General features: G+C 46.0%; 1 protein-coding gene across 2 annotated transcripts in view; it reads right to left on the bottom strand.

Moving 5' to 3' along the window:
• Positions 1 to 18,604, bottom strand: part of whrna (whirlin a) — a 122,749-nt gene that overhangs the window by 17,498 nt on the left and 86,647 nt on the right. For both annotated transcript variants that reach the window (XM_014128373.2, XM_014128374.2), the window contains exon 5: positions 12,745 to 12,781. In XM_014128373.2, the coding sequence (XP_013983848.1) occupies positions 12,745 to 12,781 (37 nt within the window). The remainder of the gene's footprint in view (positions 1 to 12,744; positions 12,782 to 18,604) is intronic.

Raw genomic sequence — 18,604 nt, 5'->3', positions numbered from 1 at the left:
GCTACCCGAAATGTTTGACCCAAGTTAAACAATTTAAAGGCAATGCTACCAAATACTAATTGAGTGTATGTAAACTTCTGACCCACTGGGAATGTGAAGAAAGAAATAAAAGCTGAAATAAATCATTCTCTCTACTATTATTTTACTAGGATTAAATGTCAGGAATTGTGAAAAACTGAGTTTAAATGAATTTGGCTAAGGTGTATGTAAACTTCCGGCTTCAACTGTAATTAAATTAGTCTAGTTAGTCTAGCAAACTATCTAAACTTGTAGTAATCATAGCGAATTACCGACCGGGCACGCAGGGTACATGCCCATGGGTACTGACCTCCCTGGGTGCCCCATTGATTTTGATATCATATTAACATGACATCTCATGGAACAATTTGTAGAATTACAGGAAATTAGCTTAAAAACTGCAACAAATTATCCCCAGCCCATGGCAAAAAGTGTGTTTTTATCGTACTGTTTCTGCTAACAGATCCTACTGTACGTATGAAATTATAGTTTTTAATCCCAGTGCTGAGTTAATGTGAGTTCATTTGTAGCGGCTAATTGCATAGCTAATAGGCTAGATGTTTGTGGATCGACTGAGGTGAATGGAGCTACAGCAATCGGGGGGGGGGGGGTTACGGCCCTGACTGCTACTAAAAGTACTGGATGGGGGAAAGCAACATACCTGGCAGATCAGTGAGAACTAAGAAATGGGCATGAACTAGACCGTGGGAAGGGTGCATCATTAGGAAACCAGTGTGAAGGGTGTTTAGTCTATTTCCCTACCTGTCCTAGCCTAGCCCCTCTGTCCCAGTATGGACTGTTCCAGAACACACCGATGCTGCCTGACACCACTCAGCACAGTCCCTAGTGACAATGACAGCGCTCTCTGTTTCCTCACGCTCAGTGTTTTTGGAGAAATGAGAACATTATCTTTCACAGGAGGGAAGAACACGTCCAAGGCTGCAGCTCAGGGATATATAATGACAGAGGAAGAGGAGGAGGAAGAGGTGAGGAGAGTTTTCACCAGGGGTAAGAAACATGTCCACGCAAAGGGAGGACAAATCGATTTCACATGATGTGGGACAGATAAGGTGTGACCTTGGAAGGCATACATCCAGGTATTAAACCCTATCCCTACTGAGAGTGGGACCCAGCAGACACGTATGTAATGGAACGGTATCAGGCCCAGGGACACATTCTCGAGTCTAGAACCCTTAAACCATGCTATACATTTCTACCTCTTCCAATTTCACCACATGTCGAAAAGAAGCCCAAACAGTTGATTTACAGTAAAAGCCTATGGAAACCAAAACAAATGAAATGTTCTTGTGGCTGAGCGTCTAAAGCTAGGCAGTTATCACAATCACACTGGGCATTTTAGATGGTAGGCCATTAGTGTATTGATTGACATCCATCTTTCCCACAGGGGAATGCCTGCTGATTAAATCACTTTACCAGACCACAGTGCTCCTTAATAATCCAATCCGATAGAGAAATGAAAGAACTATTGTTTCGTAGCAATAACCATCAAGCTAGTGTACTGGACTGGAGCATCTTGGACCCCCTGCTAAACCATGCAGAATCAAACGCTCTCTGTGTCCTAAATGGCACCAAATTCCCTGTGTAGTGCACTACTTTTAATAACCAGGTCAAAATCTGTGATTTGGGACATATTCCCAGTCTCACTCTTCATCCTCCTGCACATATCACTGACCACCACAGAAGTGAAATCAACCTCTAACCTAGCAATTAAAGGTGCACTATGCAGAAATCACGACGCCATTTTCCTGGTTGATAAAATTTCAGTTTGTATGACAAAACAATCAAGTATTATGCAGAGAATCATTGTACCATCTAAACTGCTGTGAAATATATTTTCCATAATTAAACACATTGTATGTTCAGCTGTTTGAAGCTGTTGTACAAAACCAAAAGTAAAAGATGCAAAAACTAAACTTAAGAACGGGAAGCATAGAAATAGTGCACATAGAACAGCTCTACCACTTCTTAGACTTGCTTTCAATGAGAATGACAGATCTATAACTCACATTACTACATAGTGCATCTTTAAGCGTTAGATTCAACTTCATCAGAGGGATGAGCTCTTACCTAGCTATACCGAGGGGCAACTTATCTGTGTGACTGTCCATGAGGAGCAGTGAGGCCCTGGAGCCACACAATGGCTACATCCTGGTACTAAACACACAAAGCCTTGTGACAGCTATTGGTCCCCCTGAAGTGGGGGTAAGGGTCAAGGTGGGGGGAGGGTGGTCTGGAGTGTGTGTTTGTGTGAGTGTGTGTGTGTGTGTGTGTGTGTGTGTGTGTGTGTGTGTGTGTGTGTGTGTGTGTGTGTGTGTGTGTGTGTGTGTGTGTGTGTGTGTGTGTGCATGCATATGTGTGTGCGTTCCACTGTTCCATTGTCAGATGTAAACGGAACAATCCAGCATGCTATCTTCTCCACTGATTGTGTGAGCTTCTCCAATCGATGGCTGAAACGGAGAGAATCGTATGTAAAAGCGTATCCACCTCTAAAATCTAATTGTGAGACCAGACTTTGTAATTCTTTAGACAAGGTTTCTTTGGGGTGAAAAGCTATTAGCCAATAATAGCCGTGTCAAAATCGATTAGAGCATAGCCACTGATTGGGCTATCCCATCCATTCACCATGAAATGAAAGGGGTCATATGCCTGATCCTTTGCTATGAGACTTTTGCTGCGCTGAACCCGTGCCCGGTTTGCCGTGCAACCTATTCTTAATTAATTAGCTTATCGGCCCATTCTGGCCTTTGGCTCTAATTAAAAAGAGAGGGATGGAGGGAGGGAAAGAGGGATGTGGCAGGACGAACAACGGTCCCTCTATGACCAGTGTGATGGACTGAATCAAGGTGAAGGACAGAGAATGGTGTGCAGCGGACGACAGTTCTCGGCTTGTGAAGATGTCACCATCTGGCTATATCTTCACAGCTGAAACGAGTTGAGAGCTGTCGACGTTGTATACGAGGTTGGGGTGGATGGATATTTAACTTTACAGAGTGTTCCTCCCTGTTCATATCGAATAGCTCTGAAGCTATTACACAGTGTATTAACAGCCTTCCCAACTAACAGCACTCAGACTGCAAATCCATGCTGCTCGCTTGCATGTATTACAGCCAGCTCTGGGCATGGTAGCAACTGGCTAGGGTACACTTTGAAAACGTATCGAAACTCCCTCCCTACTTCAGTAGAATTGCCCTCCTTATCTTCTCTCTCTCTTTCCTGTTCTCCCTCCCTCTGTCTTCCTCAACCTCTCCCTTCCCCTGTCCCCCTTATCATCTCTCTCTCTCTCTCTCTGAAGAGTGCCCTGTGTTTTTGTTTACTTCAAAATCCTTTTAAGAGCGTCAGCCACAGATTGCCAATTACTTGAAAGCAAGGTGTTTAAGTTAGATTGAAGGAGCTCAGAGATGTCTGGAGGGGTGAGCAGAGCTGGAGGTTTCTCTCTGCAACAACAATTACAATCACTACAGTAAACAGTCATCGGGGTCAGGAGAGACCTCACCTATCAGCACGCACGCACGCACGCACGCACGCACGCGCGCGCACACACACACACACACACACACACACACACACACACACACACACACACACACACACACACACACACACACACACACACACACACACACACACACACACACACACACACACACAGGTCCAGAGGCTACAATGGGGATTAACCCTGCTCTGCCTGGGTGTATTTGATTGACTTGACAGGCAGTCCATAGTGAAAAAACACTGACATTGGGTCTGACAGAGTGACAGATAATGGCTTCAGGTCATATCACAGAACCGCTGAATGAACCTTGGATGTCCAACAACATCCCAACAGAGTTCGTTTAAAAAAAAATGTGTTAATGAAACCAATGTCCTGCCTGTCTTTTTTGGGGGGGTCAGTTCAACCCCAGTCACAACCATAATCATTTGTATTTCTATGATCACAACCCTATGGCTGATGATGACATCACCATGCTTCGACTAACACTAGTCAATTCTCTGCTGTATATCTGTTAAAAAGCTGGCCTGAGGCTCTGCACAGGCAGACATGACACAAGAGCTTTCTAGGGGTGAGAGGACGCAGGGAAAGCCTGCTGGCTATTCACGAGTGGGACTCTGAAGCTGTGTCCCAGATGACAGTCTGTTCCCTACATAGTGCACTACTTTTGATTATGGCCCATAGGAATCTGGAGACAAGTACTTCATGTAGATTGTTTAGGATGGTTTGACCCAGGAAATCAAAGAAAACCAAATACATCCCATTTGAGTGATGCCCTTTTCAGGAAATAGTAGATACGTACGCATGCACACATACACAGAACTGTAGTGTTATGCTCCCCTCCCTCTCCTCTCCTCTCCCTGTCACGCCCTGATCTGTTTCACCTGTCTTTGTGCTCGTCTCCACCCCCTGCAGGTGTCACCCATCTTCCTTCCCCACTTATCCTCTGGGTATTTATACCTGTGTTTTCGGTCTGTCTGTGCCAGTTCCTCTTGTTTGTTAAGCTTACCTGCGGTTTGTCCTGTCAGCTCCTGTCTTTTCCCAGCCTCTCTTTATCTCGTCCTCCTGGTTTTTGACCCTTGCCTGTCCTGTACCTGCCCGCCTGACCACTCTGCCTGTCCCTGAGCATGCCTGCCGTCCTGTACCTTTGCTCCTACTCTGGATTATCGACCCCTGCCTGCCTTGACCTGTCGTTTGCATGCCCCTGTTACAATAAACATTGTTAGTTCACACAGTCTGCACTTGGGTCTTACCTTGATACCTGATACTCCCCCTCTTCTAAGCCATTATAAACGACTGTCCTGTCATAGTATCTGCGTTCTCATGCAGGGTATCATTTTTATGGAAATATATATAGTTTTGCATATGAACCACTATTGTTTTCACTATATATTTTACCTCTTGGTGATGTCATTCGGAAACATAATGTTAACTTTCACTGCTATGCGGACGATACACAGCTGTACATTTCGATGAAACATGGTGAAGCCCCAAAATTGCCCTCCCTGGGAGCCTGTGTTTCAGACATAAGGAAGTGGATGGCAGCAAATGTTCTACTTTTAAACTCGGACAAAACAGAGATGCTTGTTCTAGGTCCCAAGAAACAAAGAGATCTTCTGTTGGATCTGACAATTCATCTTGATGGTTGTACGGTCGTCTCAAATAAAACCGTGAAGGACTTCGGCGTTACTCTGGACCCTGATCTCTCTTTTGACAAACATATCAAGACTGTTTCAAGGACAGCTTTTTTCCATCTAAGTAACATTGCAAAAATCAGAAACTTTCTGTCCAAAAATGATGCAGAAAAATGTATCCATTCTTTTATCACTTCTAGGTTATACTACTGCAATGCTCTACTTTCCGGGTACCCAGATAAAGCACTAAATAAACTTCAGTTAGTGCTAAACACGGCTGCTAGAATCTTGGCTGGAACCAAAATATTTGATCATATATATTGATATATATTGATCAGTGCTAGCCTCTCTACACTGGCTTCCTGTCAAGGCAAGGGCTGATTTCAAGGTTTTACTGCTAACCTACAAAGCATTACATGGGCTTGCTCCTACCTATCTTTCCGATTTGGTCCTGCCGTACATACCTACACGTATGCTACGGTCACAAGACGCAGGCCTCCTTACTGTCCCTAGAATTTCTAAGCAAACAGCTGGAGGCAGGGCTTTCTCCTATAGAGCTCAATTTTTATGGAATGGTCTGCCTATCCACGTGAGAGAACGCAGACTCGGTTTCAACTTTTAAGTCTTTATTGAAGACTCATCTCTTCAGTAGGTCCTATGATTGAGTGTAGTCTGGCCCAGGAGTGTGAAGGTGAACAGAAAGGCACTGGAGCAACGAACCGCCCTTGCTGTCTCTGCCTGGCCGGTTCACCTCTCTCCACTGGATTCTCTGCCTCTAACCCTATTACAGGGGCTGAATCACTGGCATACTGGTGCTCTTCCATGCCGTCCCTAGGAGGGGTGCGTCACTTGAGTGGGTTGAGTCACTGACGTGATCTTCCTGTCCGGGTTGGCGCCCCCCCTTGGGTTGTGCCGTGGCGGAGATCTTTGTGGGCTATACTCAGCCTTGTCTCAGGATGGTAAGTTGGTGGTTGAAGATATCCCTCCAGTGGTGTGGGGACTGTGCTTTGGCAAAGTGGGTGGGGTTATATCCTGCCTGTTTGGCCCTCCCCAGGGGTATCGTCGGACACAGTGTCTCCCGACCCGTCCTGTCTCAGCCTCTAGTATTTATGCTGCAGTAGTTTATGTGTCGGGGGCTAGGGTCAGTCTTATATCTGGAGTATTTCTCCTGTCTTATCCGGTGTCCTGTGTGAATTTAAGTATGCTCTCTCAAATTCTCTCTCTTTCGTTCTTTCGTTCTTTCGTTCTTTCTTTCTTTCTTTCTTTCTTTCTTTCTTTCTTTCTTTCTTTCTTTCTTTCTTTCTTTTGGAGGACTTGAACCCTAGGACCATGCCTCAGGACTACCTGGCCTGATGACTCCTTGTTGTCCCTAGTCCACCTGGCTGTGACGCTGCTCCAGTTTCAACTGTTCTGCCTGCGGCTATGGAACCCTGACCTGTTCACTGGACGTGCTACCTGTCCCAGACCTGCTGTTTTCAACTCTCTAGAGACAGCAGGAGCAATAGAGATACTCTGAATGATCGGCTATGAAAAGCCAACTGACATATACTCCTGAGGTGTTGACCTGTTGCACCCTCGACAACCACTGTGATTAGTATTATTTCACCCTGCTGGTCATCTATGAACATTTAAACATCTTGGCCATGTTCTGTTATAATCTCCACCCGTCACAGCCAGGAGAGGACTGGCCACCCCTCATAGCCTGGTTCCTCTCTAGGCTTCTTCCTAGGTTCTGGCCTTTCTAGGGAGTTTTTCCTAGCCACCGTGCTTCTACACCTGCATTGCTTGCTGTTTGGGGTTTTAGGCTGGGTTTCTGTACAGCACTTTGTGACATCAGCTGATGTAAAAAGGGCTTTCAAATTAAATTTGATTGATATGAACAGAGGGGGATTTCACAGCATCTTATGAAGCTCACTCATCCACTAAAAAAAGCTCATGACACTTTGCGAGGGAACGTGTTCATCCTACAAGATCGCTCTGACCACACACACACACACACACACACACACACACACACACACACACACACACACACACACACACACACACACACACACACACACACACACACACACACACACACTTAGGGCTAAAGAGACCTTAGAGTTCTCCACAAGGTAAGACGACTGACTTTGTACACACAAGGGTTGTAACACTTTTTGTGGAAGTCTCCCCAATACCCCTCTCCTCTTCAAGTCCCTGTGGACTCGAAGACACTGCCTTGTAATATCAATGGAGAGGGTCAGCACTTCAGGAGATGTGTAATCGATGGTGATCTCTTCGCGTCTCTTCCTCTCCTCTTCTTCCCTTGCTGTCCTTCTTTTGGCAGCTGCTGTCTCTCCCAACTCTCCACCTGTCTCCTTTCCATCTAAATAAATCTTCCCTGTGGCACTGATGGCAAAAGTCAAGCACACCCACTAGACTATACAAACCATATACACCAGGGTTTGTCAACTAGGTTTGGCCTTGGGACAATTTCTTTATGTGCTAATAGTTGCCAGAACAATATTAGCACAATTTATTGGCCTACGCTACAAATTGAGCAACATTTTTAACACATCTGATTAGTACATAATAATTTCAGTGACAACAACAATCATTTTGATCGGATTACGCTCGTGAAATCATGTCTCTATTCAATTATTTGTGTCTATTTCTCTGTGCGTTGATTGGTGGGGGAAAACATTCGTTCAGAACAATTAGCTTGATAGCGAGAGAAAATGTCCCTCTCACAAAGTATCAAAAGAACAGAGAGAAATGCGCTCATCTTACCATCTTTTCCCAATGACAAGCCAGTGTGTCTTATTTGCAAAGAATTCAATCTCAGACATCATTATGAATCTGGAACTTTGAAGCATGGAACTTTCAAAGTGGCCTTCCTGTCCCAGACAGAGGCCCGAAGCAAAAACATCGAAGCGCTAACTGCAAGCAACGCACACAGCTTTTTTGCCTGACATTCTGTAAATGAAACGGGTTAAATCTGCAGTGAAAAGGAAGAGGGAAAACAGTGGTGGACATGGTGGGAAAACTTGAGGCCTTTACTAGGAAGCTTGAGTCGTTCGATTTGGACTTGTCATCTGGAAGGCAACTGCACTTCAGCACACTGAAGAAACAACAGGCAGAGGGACCAGGCCACAGCATTGTCACAGAGGTGATGGAAGATTTCAACAAGCAGTTGAGGGACAACTTCTCCACTAGATTTGAAGATTACAGCATGCCCAAGAATATCATTGCGTTGCATACGTGCTCTTCTCACAGTCCGCTCTGGTGGAGAATTCTCCTCCCTTGCTAAGAAAATGATTCCCTCGCTGGATGAGGCCGCAATTCAAACTGATCTGATTGAATTCCAGACATCGAGACAAATCAGGGATGCGCTCAGGAGAGCCGAGTCCTTGTGTGCGTTTTGGTGGCATGCTTATCCCTCTCTCTGGTCTCCCTACCACTCTCCAGGTCACTGAGACTCTGTTACAGCAGGTCTTCCGGCACTATGGCCTTCTGGAGGACATCGTGTCCGACCGTGGCCCCCAAGTCATATCACGTGTCTGGAGAGCCTTCATGGAGAAGCTGGGGGTCACGGTCTACCTCACATCCAGGTACCGACGTCAGTCCAACAGGCAGGTAGAGAGGACCAACCAGGAGCTGGGGAGGTTCCTGAGGAGTCACTGTCAGGACCAACAGAGGGAGTGGGCCCAGTTTCTTCCCTGTGCGGAAAACTCACTTCGTCACTCCTCCACCGGGTTGTCTCCCTTTCAGTGCGTCCTGGGGTAACACCTGGCCCTGGCTCCGTGGTACCTGAGCTAGACCGAAGCCCCTTTGGTGTATGAGCGGTTCCGACGCACAGTAGAGGTTTGGGACACTGCCCACGTGAGGCTCCAACGCTGATGCCGTCCCCCACGACACCCCTCCGCCTCCCCTGGACATCGAGGGTAGTCATGTCACATCCACTCCCACTAGACCCATCTCCAGCGAACCTTCATTACGCACACCTGGGCACCTTCATTACGCATACCTGGGAACCTTCATTACGCACACCTGGGAACCTTCATTACGCACACCTGCGCCTCATTAGGCACACCTGGACTTCATCACTAGCCTGATTACTTCCCCTTTACATAGCACTCCGTTGTTATCACCCACCAGGAAATATTGTTTTTGTTTCCATGTTTAGAAGCTTTTCTTGTTTTGTATCGTTCCATGTTCGTCGTCATTCAACTCACTAACTGCACTTGCTTCCGGACTCCCTGCATCTACATTACAGTTGAAATGAATTACTCGACTGGTGTAGTTTTTCTCCATCTGTTGCTGTGTGCCACTTGCATCAGACGTTAGCTATATTTTCAGCACCAGGCGCTGTTTACCTCCTCTTGATTGTGCTGGGGTTGCAGCTTTACGTTTCAGCACCACAAAATGGTCCGCTGCCTGCTTTATTAGTTGACTGTCTCCTGCATTCTCTCTCCTCATGAATGAAATGAAAATGTAACGTTTGCATTATTTAGGTGGGGTGACTCTCTTCTTGGGATATTGCATTTAGGACGTTTTGCATCTCAGGTTCGAGATTTACTCATTTCTTTATTTTAATGAAAATAATATTAATAATTAAATTTGGGGGCTTTGGTGGGGGCCCAAACAATATTGTTGGCGGGCCAGATATACACACTCACACACATTACATTGACACGCCCACACAAAACCCACAGACATTAACATACACTACATACGCCCACACACACACGAACAACACACACACACCCAGACTGACAACAAAAACACAAATACACATTGCACACATGCACACACACTTTTACACTCATCATATGCTGCTGCTACTCTGTTCTTTATTTTACTCTTATTATTGTCTATCATGATGCCTAGTAACTTTACCCTGCCTTCATGTACATATCTACCTCAAATACCTTATTATTATCTATCCTGATGTCTAGTCACTTTACCCTGCCTTCATGTACATATCTACCTCAAATACCTTATTATTATCTATCCTGATGTCTAGTCACTTTACCCTGCCTTCATGTACATATCTACCTCAAATACCTCGTACCTCTGCACAATGATCTGATACTGGTACTCCCTGTACATATATAAAACAAAATGTCACCTTTATTTAACTAGGCAAGTCAGTTAAGAACAAATTCTTATTTACAATGACGGCCTACACAGGCCAAACCCAGACGACGCTGGGCTAACTGTGCGCCGCCCTATGGGACTCCCAATCACGGCCAGATGTGATACAGTACATTCTACAATACATTCTACAGTACATTCTACAGTACATTCTTGTGTATTTTATTTTATTCCTCTTGTGTTACTTTTTTATTTTTAAACTAAGCATTGTTGGGAAGGGCTCATAAGCAAGCATTTCAAGGTAAAGTCCACACCAGTTGTATTCAGCGCACTTGACAAATAAAATTAGATTTTGAAGTCAAAGACAAAACACGGACCGTCTGTGAGAAACCGAGGACCTTTTAACTACAGGCTCTTTCTGCTGATCAGGCATTTCTCTCTCTCTCTCTACAGTACAAGCATACTGGGACATCATGTTCAGATAGAGCACTGCATGGTCAAGTAGGTGAAGAATGACAACCACAAACCACATTACATATAGTGCCTTAGGAAAGTATTCAGACCACTTGACTTTTTCCACATTCTGTTACGTTACAGCCTTATTCTAAAATAGTCTTTTCCCCCTCATGAATCTACACACAATACCCCATAATGACAAAAACAGGTTTTTAGAAATGGTTGCTAATTTTCTGACATATCGCATTTACATAAGTGTTCAGACCCTTTACTCAGTACTTTGTTGAAGCACTTTTGGCAGCAATTACAGCCTCGAGTCTTCTTGGGTATGACGCTACAAGCTTGGCACACCTGTATTTGGGGAGTTACTCCCATTCTTCTCTGCAGATCATCTTAAGATCTGTCAGGTTGGATGGGGAGCGCTGCTGCACAGCTGTTTTCAGGTCTCTCCAGAGATTTTTGATCAGGTTCAAATCCGGGCTCTGGCTGGGCCACTCAACGACATTCAGAGACTTGTCCCGATGCCACTCCTGCGTTGTCTTGGCTGTGTGCTTAAGGTCGTTGTCCTGTTGGAAGGTGAACCTTTGTCGCAGTCTGAGGTCCTGAGCGCTCTGGAGCAGGTTTTCATCAAGGATCTCTCTGTACTTTGATCCATTCATCTTTGCCTCGATCCTAACTAGTCTCCCAGTCCCTGACACTGAAACACCTCCCCACAGCATGATGCTGCCACCACCATGCTTCACCGTAGGGATGGTGCCAGGTTTCTTGTGACGCTTAGCATTCAGGCCAAAGACTTCAATCTTGGTTTCATCAGACCAGAGAATCTTGTTTCTCATGGTCTGAGAGTCTTTAGGTGCCTTTTGGCAAACTCCAAGCGGCGTGTCTTTTACCTAGGAGTAGTTTCCATCTGGCCACTCTACCATAAAGGCCTGATTGATGGAGTGATGCAGAGATGGTTGTCCCTCTGGAAGATTCTCCCATCTCCACAGAGGAACTTTGGAGCTCTGTCAGAGTGACCGTTGGGTTCTTGGTCACCACCCTGAACAAGGCCCTTCTCCCCCGATTGCTCAGTTTGGCAGGACGGCTTGCTCTAGGAAGAGTCTTTGTGGTTCCAAACTTCTTCCATTTAAGAATGATAGAGGCCACTGTGTTCTTGGGGACCTTCAATGCTGCAGATTTCTTTTGATACCCTTCCCCAGATCTGTGCCTTGACACAATCCTCTCTCGGTGCTCTACAGACAATTCCTTCGACCTCATGGCTTGGTTTTTGCTCTGACATGCGCTGTCAACTGTGGGACCTTATATAGACAGGTGTGTGCATTTCCAAATCATGTCCCATCAATTGAATTTACCACAGGTGGACTCCAATCAAGTTGTAGAAACATCTCAAGGATGATCAATGGAAACAGGATGCACCTGAGCTCAATTTCGAGTCTAATAGCAAAGGGTCTGAATACTTATGTAAATAAGGTATTTCTGATTTTTATTCTAAAAACCTGTTTTCGCTTTGTCATTATGGGGTATTGTGTGTAGTAGATTGATGAGGAAAATGAAAAGAATGAACAGCATCAGCAAGCTGCACGTAATGCCTTGGACCAGAGCTATGTACAGTCCCTCTCCCCCTCCTCAGGTCATGTTCTCTAACGCTGGCCTCTCGCCCTGCTGATGCCCTCACACTCAATAACACTGGGGCCCACCGCGTGACATGGCTGCAATGCCAGCGTCCCTTTCCCCCTACAGGCTGACATGATGCCACGCTGTCACAGATGTGGACACAGATGGAGAGAGAGCAAATATGATCATACAAACAACATCTGACAATAACATTTTATTTTATTTGAAACATGATAATGTGCACACACACACACACAGCCTCCAGTAAACACACAAACGCACAACCACACAAGCACGGGAAGTAAGTAGTGCGTTCTCACACACATGCGCAAACACACGCACACACGCACACAGACAAGCACATACGCATGCACACACAAGTATACGACTACTGATTTCAAAGACAGATCTCCGTGTGGAGGTGGGCCTTACCTTTCCTGATGCAGAGGCTCCTTGGTCCATGGACAAGCTGCAGGACACACAGATAAACAGAACACATTATTGCACTGTACTCATGACTCATGACAGTTCACTCTAGACACAAAGGTATCACTGCCAGCATTTTCTAATTTCCTGTCTGCTCTGAGAATATGTGGACACACACAAACGCATGCACACACACATGCACGCACACAAACAAACAAACAACACTGTCACGCCCTGACCTGAGAGAGCTGTTTTTCTCTGTTTGGTTAGGTCAGGGTGTGACATGGGGTGGGCATTCTGTTTTGTATTTCTTTGTTTTGGCCGAGTATGGTTTCCAATCAGAGGCAGCTGTCTATCATTGTCTCTAATTGGGAATCATACTTAGGCAGCCTTTTCCCTACCTGTGTTTGTGGGTAATTATTATTTCTCTGTGTGTTTTGTGTGCGCTTCAGTTGCGTCACGTTTCTTTCTGTTTACCTGTTTAATGTTTTGTTCGGTTTTCTCCAATAAAGAATGTAGAATTACCGGTACACTGCGCATTGGCTGATATATGACAGGGAGTTTGAAGATAGCGAACATGACAGAATTACCCACCACAAGAAGGCCAAGCAGCATGCGCTTGCTTACTGGGAAGACGAGCTGGCCAGGGGAGAATCAACAACGAGGCAAGCACGAGAGGCAGCCCCCAAAACATTTTTTGGGGGGGCACACGGGGAGATTGGCTAAGTCAGGGTTCAGACCTGAGCCAACTCCCCGTGCTTACCGTAGGGAGCAGGTGACCAGTCAGGCACCGAGTTATGCTGTGATGTGCACTATATTGCCAGTGCGCATTCATAGCCCGGTGCGATCTGTGCCTGCACCCCGCATTTGCCGTGCTAGAGTGGGCATTCAGCCAGGACGGATTCTGCCGGCTCAGCACTCCTGGTCTCCAGCGCGCCTCCTCGGTCCAGGATATCCTGCGCCAGCTTTACGCACTGTGTCGCCAGTACGCCTTCACAGCCCAGTTCGTCCTGTGCCAGCGCCCCACACTTGCCGGGCTAAACTGAGCATCCAGCCAGGACGGGTTGTGCCAGCCATACGCTCCAGACCTCCAGTGCACCTCCACGGCCCAGTATATCCTGCGCCAGTTCTACGCACTGTCACCAGTGCGCCTTCACAGCCCAGTTCGTCCTGTGCCAGTGCCCCGCACTTGCCGGGCTAAAGTAAGCATCCAGCCAGGACGGGTTGTGCCAGCCCTAAGCTCCAGACCTCCAGTGCGCCTCCACGGCCCAGTATACCCTGTGCCTGCTCTGTGCACCCAGTCTCCTGTGTGTCTCCCCAGTCCGGTGAGACCGGTTCCAGCTCCACGTAAGAAGCCTCCAGTGATGATCCAGGGTCCGACGCCTCCAGTAATGATCCATGACACGAAGCCTCCAGTGATGATCCATGGCACGAAGCCTCCAGTGATGATCCATGGCACGAAGCCTCCAGTGATGATCCATGGCCCGGAGCCTGTAGTGATAATCCATGGCACGAAGCCTCCAGTGATGATCCATGGCCCGGAGCCTCCAGTGATGATCCATGGCAAGAAGCCTCCAGTGATGATCCATGGCGCAGAACCTGTAGTGATGATCCATGGCACGGAGTCTGCAGCAACGGTCCCCAGTCCGGAGCCTCCAGCGAAGTCCCCCAGTCCAGAGCATCCAGCGGCGGTCCCCAGTCCAGAGCCTCCAGCGGCGGTCCGCAGACTCTGGACTCCAGCGGCGGTTCGCAGTCGAGAGTCTCCAGCGGCGGTCTCCAGTCCAAAGTCTCCAGCGGCGGTCTCCAGTCCAGAGTCTTCAGCGGTGGTCTGCAGTCCAGAGTCTTCAGCAGCGGTCTGCAGTCCAGAGTTTTCAGCGGCGGTCTGCAGTCCAGAGTCTTCAGCGGCGGTCTGCAGTCCAGAGTCTTCAGTGGCGGTCTGCAATCCTCAACACGGGGGCCCCTCAGGGGTGCGTGCTCAGTCCTCTCCTGTACTCCCTGTTGACCCATGACTGCATGGCCAAGCACGACTCCAACACCATCATTAAGTTTGCTGATGACACAACAGTGGTAGCCCTGATCACCAACAACTGTGAGACAGCCTATAGGGAGGAGGTCAGAGACCTGGCAGTGTGGTGATCAAGACAAACAAGATGATTGTGGAGTACAGGAAAAGGAGGGCAGAGCACACCCCCATTGACAGGGCTGTAGTGGAGCAGGTTGAGAGCTTCAAGTTCCTTGGTGTCCACATCACCAACGAACTGTCATGGTCCAAACACACCAAGACAATCGGGAAGAGGGCATGACAATGCCTATTGCCCCTCAGGAGACTAAAAGATTTGGCATCGGTCCTCAGATCCTCAACATTTTCTACAGCTGCACCATCGGGAGCATCCTGACTGGTTTCATCACCGCCTGCTATGGCAACTGCTCAGCCTCCGACCGCAAGGCGCCAAAGAGGGTAGTGCGTAGTACAGGGTAGTCCCCAGTACACCACTGGGGCCAAGCTTCCTGCCGTCCAGGACCTCTATACCAGGCGGTGTCAGAGAAAGGCCCTAAAAATTGCCTAAGACTCCAGCCACCCTAGTCATAGACTGTTCTCTCTGCTACCGCACGGCAAGCGTTACCGGAGCACCAAGTCTGGGTCCAAAATGCTTCTTAACAGCTTCTACCCCCAAGCCATAAGACTCCTGAACAGCTAACCAAATGGCCACCCAGACTATTTGTACTGACCCCCCCCCCCACCCAGTTTCACACTGCTGCTACTCTCTGTTTATTATCTATGCATTGTTACTTTACCTCTACCTACATGTACATATTACCTCAATTACCTCTATTTTCTTATTTTTTTAATTTTTTTAATTTATTGTTTACTTCAGTTTATTTAGTAGATACTTTCTTACAGTTTTTCTCAGTCGCTTTGGTGCATTTCTTAGATCAAAAGTGCCATTCTTGATACTACTTGTACAAATTCCAAATCATCTAGTCACTTGTGCACATCATTAAAGGAATTTCTTATTCCTTTAAACAAATTACAATTGCTTTTGTACATATTGCAATTGATAATGTACAAGTGTCAGCTTTTTTCCACATTTTCAATTGCTCATGTCATGTTGATCAAAATATAGTAGATGGTTCTCCGTTGAATAGTCTTACCCCTCAAAACATCTAGGCATTAGTTCCTTGCATAAGCCATTACATGCAAAATTGTTGAACTATTTGTCATATACTGTCAAGCATAGTTTTACACATTTCAATTGTTTTACACATTTCAATTATTAGACCTTTTGTACAAAAACGTGAATTGATGAATGGTGCAGGTGAAATTGACCCTCACTCATGAAGGAATGTAAAGTGTTAGTTCAACCAACAATCAACCAGTTGTCTAAATTGCTCAAAGGTGCATCTCATGAAGAATTCATTGGCAAGCATATATAGACAGACCACAACACAGAGTTGCAATTTTCCAATAATGGATGGACCAGGAAACGAACAGGGTCAACAGCCAAGAGGAGGAAGAAGAGGAGCAAGGATGCGTGGTGGAAGGCAAAACAGAGGAAGAGGCAGAAGAGGACATAGGCGCATATCTGATGACATAAGGGCCACTATTGTAGACCATGTTGTCAATCATGGCCTTACAATGGCTGAGGCGGGTCGAAGGGTGCAGCCGAATATTGGGAGATCAACCGTGTCCTCAATAGTTCAAACGTTTCGAAGAGAGAACAGGTATGTCCACCAATGTACAGTGCACAGTTACTGTATATAAGCAGTATACTGTATACTTCCTACAATGCTTCATATTACAGTAGTCCACTTGTATTTCACAGCATACAGAAATATACTCTATACAGATACATACTGCACCTTACATGCACCCACCTGTATGTTTTACAGTAAAATGTGTGTTCGCATAGACAAAAACTATGTGAAAGTGTGCGATGCATCACTGCATTTTTCCCCACATAGGACTGCAAGATTACCTCAAACCGGTGGCAGAGGACGCCTTTTCACACCTCAACAGGAGGAGGCTATTTGCACCATGGTCCGAGCAAAAAATGCCATGAGACTCAGGGAAATACAAAGGACCATTATAGAAGACAACGATGTCTTTGAAAACATCCATACGGTTAGCATCTCAACCATCGACAGGGTGCTGCATAGAAACCAGATGAGTATGAAACAGCTGTACCGTGTACCATTCCAAAGGAATGAGGACAGAGTTAAGGAGCTACGGTACCAGTATGTACAGGTAAAACATATATCTATGTAACTACTTTACAGCAACATTTTATAGTGATACATAGTACAGTAAGCATAAACTGCACACATTTCCATTGCTGTGGAAGGAACATGCAATATATGTACATTTTATGTCACTCTTCCTTACCAAAACAAATGTAACTGTGTGTTCTGGGATATAGCGTATTATGGAGTTGGAATCAAGTGAACCCTCTCACAACTTTGTATACGTGGATGAGGCTGGCTTCAACCTGACCAAATGCAGAAGGCGGGGTCGGAATATCATCGGTCACAGAGCTACTGTGGATTTGCCAGGCCAACGGGGAGGAAATATCACCATGTGTGCTGCTATTTCGGAGCATGGTGTCCTAACCCATATCCCCCTTATAGGGCCATACAACACCCAGCATCTACTCAAACTTTTTAGAGACTCTCTACAGGGCTCTCATCCCTGATGATGAGAGGGGTCTTTTTAGAGAGGATTTGCCAAAGTATGTGGTCATTTGTGATAATGTGAGTTTCCATCGATCAAACATCATAAGGCAATGGTTTATGACCCACCCGAGGATGCTCATAGAATTCCTCCCACCTTATTCACCATTCCTTAACCCAATTGAGGGGTTATTTTCAGCATGGAGGTGGAAGGTGTACGATCGTCAGCCACACACACAGATGACCCTGCTGGCTGCAATGGATGCAGCATGTGAGGACATCACAGTAGACGCCTGCAGAGGATGGATAAGGCATTCCAAAAGATTCTTTCCACGTTGCATTGGAAGGGAAAATATGTGATGTGGATGAGAATATGTGGGCCGACAGACAGGAACGTCTGGATGTGAGGAGACAGCACTAGAACAGTGCTGCGGGCAAAGTTGTGCCTTAGGGGAGGTTTCCTGTGTTTCTTTCTAATTTAGTTTTTTTTCCTTTGTGTCCCTTGGGTTGTCCAGTCTCTTTCAATCAATAACCCACATACAGTAATATGTAAATAGTACTGTTGAAATTGATATATGCCATAAAATTGCAGCCTTGTGCATTTTCAATACAGTAACTGTCATCCAAACTGTAGCCTAAGTTTACATCAGGTAATACTGTCAAAGTACACAGTTCCATTGACAACATGCCTAAACATTTTGACGACCTTGTTCGTGAACAATGACTCAATGACTTATCATTCTGATGACACTGACATGATCATTGGCATGAATATTGACTTTTGAGAGATGTACTAAGGATTTTTTGTGACTGACTAGCTTTAGAAACACATCTATTGTATATTGCAGTTTGTACAAATTGTTCTGAGAAATGCACTTATTATTTTGCACATGTTAGGGATGATGTGAAAAATGCACCAAAGCGACTGAGAAAAACTGTAAACATGTCCAGCTACCTTGCAGATGTATTTCTCTGCCTGGTGTGTGACCAGTACTCCAAAGCTTTCTTAATCAGGAGAGATGCATTACAGCAAATGACACTGAGTTGGAGCACCAGACAGACAGACAGACAGACAGACAGACAGACAGACAGACAGACAGACAGACAGACAGACAGACAGACAGACAGACAGACAGACAGACAGACAGACAGACAGACAGACAGACAGACAGACAGACAGACAGACAGACAGACAGAC

This window comes from Salmo salar, chromosome ssa11 (assembly GCF_905237065.1).
Source record: "Salmo salar chromosome ssa11, Ssal_v3.1, whole genome shotgun sequence".
Lineage (NCBI taxonomy): Eukaryota > Metazoa > Chordata > Actinopteri > Salmoniformes > Salmonidae > Salmo > Salmo salar.
The sequence above is the reverse complement of the archived record's forward strand: the minus strand, read 5'-3'. Positions and strand labels throughout refer to the sequence as shown.